Source organism: Grammomys surdaster, unplaced genomic scaffold (genome assembly GCF_004785775.1).
Source record: "Grammomys surdaster isolate TR1022 unplaced genomic scaffold, NIH_TR_1.0 141785, whole genome shotgun sequence".
In the NCBI taxonomy this organism is placed as follows: Eukaryota; Metazoa; Chordata; class Mammalia; order Rodentia; family Muridae; genus Grammomys; species Grammomys surdaster.
Window position 1 is genome coordinate 7,292 of NW_021622667.1, and position 7,543 is coordinate 14,834.

General features: G+C 41.4%; 1 protein-coding gene across 1 annotated transcript in view; it reads left to right on the forward strand.

The window, feature by feature from the left end:
* The window catches only part of LOC114615767 (kininogen-1-like), a gene marked incomplete at its 3' end in the record, with an annotated part of 11,944 nt that extends 5,137 nt beyond the window's left edge, over positions 1-6,807 (forward strand). The window contains exons 4-5 of the mRNA XM_028761407.1: positions 5,437-5,609; positions 6,700-6,807. Of these exons, the coding sequence (XP_028617240.1) occupies positions 5,437-5,609; positions 6,700-6,807 (281 nt within the window). The remainder of the gene's footprint in view (positions 1-5,436; positions 5,610-6,699) is intronic.
* Between the last annotated feature and the right edge of the window lie 736 nt (positions 6,808-7,543).

Consider the following 7,543-nt stretch of genomic DNA (forward strand, 5'->3'; position numbering starts at 1 on the left):
AGAGAAACCAGCCCAAGACAGAGAAGAGCTCATCAGTACCCACCAGCAGTGAAAAGTTCTATTCCCAGTTGAAAGCCATCTGTATAGAAATACGCAGCGTGGAATGCACTCAGTTACCCAAGAAAGGAACAGCATCCTTCTTACACTTCCTTACCTCTCTGAAAACCCCTATCTTCTCCAACTCCATTCTGTCTTGAAGGAGAGCTGGCTGGTGGGAAAATCTGCCCTGGTCGCCCCCACAGCTCCAGTGGCTTTATCTCTTTTGATCTGTAAGTCTCCCATCCTTCCCATCAAATTCTCTACAGTTGTAGAACCGGCCAGTGCCCTGAACCAACCTCATCTGCAAGAAGAGAATGGAAAACTGTTTATACGGTTTCTGACAGAAGTAGAGATGTCATACACCACACAGTCCTGAGGAAAGCTGCGTTGAGGAGCTAGAGATGTGAGGGGTTGGATATCAGCAGCATAGTCCAGGACTTACTCTACTGAGTAGATCGCACCTATTGTGTTCAGTCAGCTTTCGGCTATTGAAACAAAGCACCAGAATCGGTTCCAGGGGCCCAGTTCCCGCAGGGTCTTCTTTCTTGTTGATTGTTTTTGAGGCAGTGGAGAGGGAAGAGTGTTGGCAGGAGGTAAGACTTTGTCTTACGAGATAGTTAGAGTTGATGTATAATAATTAAAGTGTACTTATCTAAGTTTAAGTTATTTTGCTGCTCTAGCTGACCTGAGGTCTGTGTTTCTCAGAGGCCAGAAACTGCAGTCTCTGGCCCTTAGCACCTCATCCTAAAACAGGAGGAATTAAGTAAAGGATTAATTGCTAGGGCCTTTTCCCTTTTGTCCAGATGCCTTGTAGGGCTAGAGGGAAGTTTGGAGCAATATACTGCTATTGAACCAGAGGAAGAGAATCATGCTTGCAGAAGGAAAAACTTTTATATAAGCAAATATGTATCAGCTCCCATAAGTTCATATAGTGATTCACACATGCATATTTATGCATTTCCATTCAAACCAGTTGGGTCCAGCTTGCATGCATTCTCACAGTTTCATACTTACACACACACTCACACACACACACACACACACACACACACACACACACACACACTGATACTTACATATGTATATGGGACAAAAGCCCCAGTGTCAGTGCAGAAAGATCTCACTCATTCTGGATGGAAACTGAGCCCCAATCTTTATTGCATTGAGGAAAAAAAGGTCTTCTAACCTTGTAATGCTAAATGAATTAAACCTAAGTCTGTAAGAAGAAAGCTTTGTTCCTTTAATAAGACTAAGCCTGCCATGTAATTAAGAAAGGACCTGCTCTGCCCCGTAGTAAGGAGAAGCCTGCCTCCTCCTTCTGTTTCTCTGCAGCTTCTTCTTTCCTTTCTCTCTGTGTTCTGCACATTGCTCTCATAATTTTTAAAGTTGCCTTATAGTTTCTAAGTTATTCCACTCTGCATTCTCCTAATGCTTCTCCTCCTGCTCTGATGTCACAATAATGCTCTCACTCTCAATGTCTTTGCTCCCAGTGCTATGCCTATACTTCTAAGTTCTTCTTGAGTCCAGTCCTGTCTAAAAAGACTTCTGTCTAAAAAATTCTCCTCAGTTTGGTTTTGATTCTTCTTTGTCCTTATACGTTTTTTTAGAATACATGATCACCTGTTAAAAAGTTCATCACAATCTCACACATAAATTCAAGTAATAAATTGAAATAGAAGTTTACAACAGAGAACGTTTACATGTATATCCATCAGGAGTAATTATCTGGCTAAACATCCATCACCTGTCACAGCTCCACAGGTTCACTGAAAGCTAAAAACCATAACTAAGTTATTAGTGGAGTTTTTTTGTATCAATAATCCAGTCAATATTTTGTCTTCTGTACTAGCCCATATAATTGTTCGTTCCCTTTTTATGATTAACAGTTTTACAACCTCTTAGAATGTGCTCTGTGTAGTAGAAGCAATTAACTGGTGACACATGGGAGACAGGCAGAGTTCTCATTGCAATTTTGACTGTCAGAAGAGACCTAATAGCAGTCCCAAATGAAAGAGCTTAATAAATACTGATAGAGTTTTTGGCGCCCTTACATGATGATCATAAAAAATTGAGACGTCATCTATTAGTCTATATAGTGTCACTACAAGACATTAAGAACATGTTTGTAGTCTGTAGAGATCTGCTCAAAAAGGAGAGGTGCTAATACCTAGTGATTGTCATATATTTTTAATAATAACAGGAAAAGAATATTAATTTTCTAAAATGATTTTCTCCTGGGCTTTGCCTACTGGAGTTCCATCATAGTTATTAATCTAAGTTGGTCATCTCAGGAATGTCATCTGCTGTTATTACCATGTCCTATGATGGCTCCTGACAAACTGGACTTTCCAGCACATTTATGATGCACCTACATCTGAATATGATAATGCACACCTGTAAATCCCAAACTGGGGAGGTTGAGGCAGGAGGAGGATTAGGACTTTAAGTTTGTCCTCAACTACAGAGCAAGCTGGAGGATACCCTGGGGTATATGAGGCCTTGTCTCAAAAGGAAAGAGGGAAGGATGGAGGGAAGGAGGAAGGGAGAGAGAAAGAGAGAGAGAGAGAGAGAGAGAGAGAGAGAGAGAGAAAGAGAGAGAGAGAGAGAGAGAGAGAGATCTCCAAGGACAGTAGGCACCCAGGAAGTGTGTTCCCAAGAGGTCAGGAAGCCTTGATCCCGAGGTTACATCTCTGCTGACCACACCACTCACTCTGCAGCCATCCTCTATCAGGCAGGGCTCTCGCCTTGGTAACTTAATACAAAATAACTATAAAAATATTTGACACTGTTTTATTGCAAACCATTCAGTGGTTCCTCACTCCACATCAGCACATTCTTCACATCAGAGAGCCTATTGGAATCCTAACATCCTGTGTAAATATCATGATTATTTGCATTTTCCTGTGGAGAGGCTACAGCTCTCACCAGATTTGCCAAAGAACTAGTGAGCTTCAGTGTAGATAGTGACTTTAAACAGGGGTAGTATCTCCTGCCTAGAGCACAGACTCCTCTCTCTGACTGTCCCTAAATCAAACTGGCCCTCTCTGTGTCACACTGGACACTCTGGCACACTGAACAGATGCCCCCTCCCACACTACTGTTCCTTTCCCATCCTGACTTTTCAGCACCAGCTCTCCCTTCTCTCCCCCTTCCCCCTCACATGTCTTGTTGATGCCTCTTGCCACCTTTTCCTTCTGTCTTAGGATGCTCATCTTTTCTGTAGACGTCCTCCCTCAGCACAGTCTGACTTCCAGTCTTTCCTAGCTCTTGCCCATCCAGTGAAATGATCTGTCCACAGTCTGTCCTTTCTATCATCCCTTCACAGATGTGACACTGAATGTTTCCCTAGAACCTAGCTCAGCACCTGCCAGGGGACAACAGGGACAGATGGACTTCAAGGAAAGGCTCCCCTTAGGCTGACTAATGAGAAAGCCTCTTGCCTTCTGTTCTAGTCATAGGAGAACAGAGAGGAATACTTTCTGGCCAGCACACTCCCTCATGATGACTTGTTTTAAAGGACAAAACCCTGAATGTAATGCTAAAGAAGTTTAACAGTATTGTGTGACACAAAAAATGGAAAGACAATCCTGTTTGTGGGGGAAGGCTCTTCTCCAGGAGTCAAAGCATTAGACTACTTTAGCAGATGGAATTAGGTGTCAGGGAACTTTCATCAGCCTTGAAAACTTATGATGTATCTGTAATGTCTTCCCGTTTATAAATGGCTAGTGTACTGTTATGATCATTAAAATACATTAAAATAGGGGACTATTGATGTAGCTCAGCTAACGTCACCACTCTAAAGGCAGAGGGACGTGGGAGAATGGAGCTGATGAATGAGGCAGACTACTGTCTCATCCTATACCCAATTTATTCAGAGCTTCAGATGATGTGTACTCTAAAGGTTAAGACAAGTCAGCTCAGTAAGGTTCTCATGAGTTCAAGCTGTATGCAATCACAGGGATAAGCCACACGTGACAAAAAAACCTGTTTCCATAAAGTCATTGTGACAGCTATCCCTGGTTGTCAACTTGACTACATCTGGAATGAACTACAATCCAGAAATGGAGGGCACTCCTGTGATCTAGATCTTGAGGCTGGAGGACACAGGCTTCTCACCTGGAGCTTGGCATGGAGATCTTGAGGCATAGTGGCCATGAAAAACTTAGGCCCAATCAAGGTAGTACTCACCTTTAATCCCAGGAGACTAAGGCAAGGAGTTCTCTGAGTTCAAGGTCAACCTGGGACTAAACTAGTTCTATATCCAGGCGTGGTGGTACAAACTTTTAATATGAGCCATACCTTCTGATGGAGGCCTACATAAAAACACTAGGTGAAGGTAGACTCACTCTTTTTTCATGTGCTTGCATTTATTGGCCAGCACATCTGTTAGAACCTACCTCTTCTGGATTCCAGCTTACACAGAAGATCAGGTGAGACAACTAGAATCATTGACCAAGCAACTACTAGACTTTTGAACTTCCCATTCACACCTGTCCATTGTTTGGTTAGTTGGACTACAGGTTGTAAGTCATTACAATAAATTCCCTTAATATGGTACTGAAGAGGTGGCTCAGCAGTTAAGAGCACTGACTGCTCTTCCAGAGGTCCTAAGTTCATTTCCAAGCAACTACTTAGTGGCTCCCAACCATCTGTAATGGGATCTGATGCCCTCTTCTGGTGTGTCTGAAGACAGCTACAGTATATATATATGTATAATAAACCATTCTTTTAAATTCCCTTAATATATAAAAATGTTCCATAAGTTCTGTGACTCTAGGGAATCCTAAATAATACATTCATATGAGGAGGGTTTAAAATTTTAATTGAATAACACCAGCAAACAATAATGAATAATCTGAAGTAAACTCATTCCTATCCAATACATCTGGGCGGAGCATGAGCCCTCATTCCAAGAATAATTCTGTGCTTTCAAGAAACTGAGCTCACAAGACTCCTGTCTTGTATTCTTGGAGTGTTCTCCTCACACAACTTCCTTCCTGAACCCTGTTCTGAGAAGCTAGTAGGCCTGAAGGCCTGGGTGTGATCCCCATCAGTCCATACAGCAGGAATAGAAGCCTCTGGAGAAAAGCAGAGGAAGGAGGATCAGACACTTGAGTCCATCTGTGGCTGCGTAGACAGTTCCAGACCAACCTGGAATATATGAGACCATGTCAAAAAGTGAAATAAAGAGTATAGCATAAAATAATCATTCCTAATACTCTGCATCTTTGTCTCTGACTGCACATGAGTCCTACATTCTCAGTATCTTTAACTCAGAGGAGTTACAAGAAAGTCGGTTTTTGAGGATCTTTCTAAATGGTCTCATGTGTTTAAGACCATGAATATGAGATGTGTTTTCAGTTATTAATGCTGTCTCTTTGTCTGCTCTTTGTCAAGGTAATGGTCCCATAGTGACAGATGAGTACCACTGTCTGGGTTGTGTGCACCCCATATCGACAGATAGCCCAGACCTGGAGCCTGTTCTGAAACATGCCATCGAACATTTCAACAACAACACAGATCATAGCCACCTCTTTGCTCTCAGAGAAGTAAAAAGTGCCAACAGACAGGTAAGTTTTTCAATTGTTCAAGACATGTGATATGGTTAAAAATCTGTTAGATTGGCATTTTGTCACCTAAAATGAACCATTGGCAGGAGGAACCTGTCTGGCTACATGCTGGCATGGTAGTGGGATGTCCTGTGCTTTCATGAGAATAACTCTTAAGGCAAGGAGCTTTCTCAGGCATCCATGTGAGTTGTCAGATACATTATGAGAAAAGGAAAACTCTCACTCACCCATTCCCTCAGCATTGCTTGTTTTCTTCCCAGAAATGGGTAAATGGATATCATTCTGGTTTTAAGGTTTTACCAAATCTGTATTTTTATCTTCTTGTCATTAAATTAAAAATGGCATCAGAATATTAAATTGTTTATAAAAAGGTGCAAACAACTTTCTGGGTATGCCCTAAATTATACTGCCCACTTTCTCCTGGTGGTGTGTGGTGGAAATATCTAATAATCTGATCATTTATTTATTTGTTTGTTTTGCTTGTTTGAGGTAGAGTCTCTACACAGTCTTGGCTGCCTTGAAACTCACTTTGTAAACCAAGGTGGCCTCAAACTCACAGAGATTTTCCTACTCTTGCCTCTGATGCTGAGATTAAAGGCTTTGACCACCAGGCCTACTTTGGACTCAGAACTTTTATTAGCTCCTTTGTCACGGCTTTTCTGAGAGCTCATCTGGTCCTTTGAAGTTCAGTTTCTTAAGAATCCCTCAATTTACAGAGTAGCCATTCCTACTTTTAGCTCAACTTCCTCCTATGTGTGATGTGTACTTTTCTCACCTGTGTTCATGTATATCTTACATGATACTTAATATTTATATTTTATATACACATATAATACATGTGCATATAATTTTACATTTACAGTTACTTAGACGTGTCATTGGGAGTGTATTTTATGTTTATATGTGGGTGTCTATACGTCTGTTTGTCACAATACTCAATATTTGATTAGTGATACTATTGCCTAATAATGATGATGGTTTGTAGTTCTTGAGCACTTATTATATCCAGTTCAATGTTTAAAGACTTTTGCTCACTGTGAATAATGTTCAACCTGATGTTCAAGTACTCATTCAACCTAACTCATTTCAGGTGGTGGCTGGCTTCAATTTTGACATCATCTATTCAATTGTGCAAACAAATTGTTCAAAGGAAGATTTTCCTTCCCTCCATGGAGACTGTGTGTCCCTTCCTAACGGTGTAAGTAGCAGACATTTAATGATAGTATTTCACTTTTTGCTGACAGCATTTCCAGGACTGTCAAGCTCTGTGACTTGACACCAAGATGTCATTTAGTTCACACTCATGTCTACCCAGGGTCTTAGGACCTAAGCTGCTGGTCAAGGAATCTGCATGTGTCACACTGAGCACTCCTAATCTTGTTAGGGATTAGGAATGGGATTTGCCATGGTGATGAGTTGTCACACTCTCCTGGCCTCCTCCTCCTCCTTCATGTGTGCTCCAGGTTCACACAGGGTCCTCTGTGTCCCAGCTTCTTCCTACAAACTCTCCTCTGGTGTTTCCTCATCCTCCCTCTTCTCCTGTCACTCTAATAAATGCACTCTGGGAATCCTCTCCCTGTGCATGACATCTTGTCATTGAAATGATGTTAGTGGCTGTTCTGAATGCCAAGGTGACCGAGGAATGAAACTTCCTGGATTACTATTGTAGATGTTTCTTTAATCTAGTGTCTCTGCTTTGAGAGTTCTATGTTATGAGGGAAAAGTAGGAAATCTAGAGCACACTTTGCTAATTTTCATCGTAAAACCTTTGAAACTAATGCTATTTGCATCCTTAGGAAGTGGTTATTCAATGTACAGCAGACCATAGATTAGTACTGCTTCCTGAGCCTTAGGATATTAGGAAATCATTGTAATATGTTAAGGATGGAAGAAGAAGAAGAAGAAGAAGAAGAAGAAGAAGAAGAAGAAGAAGA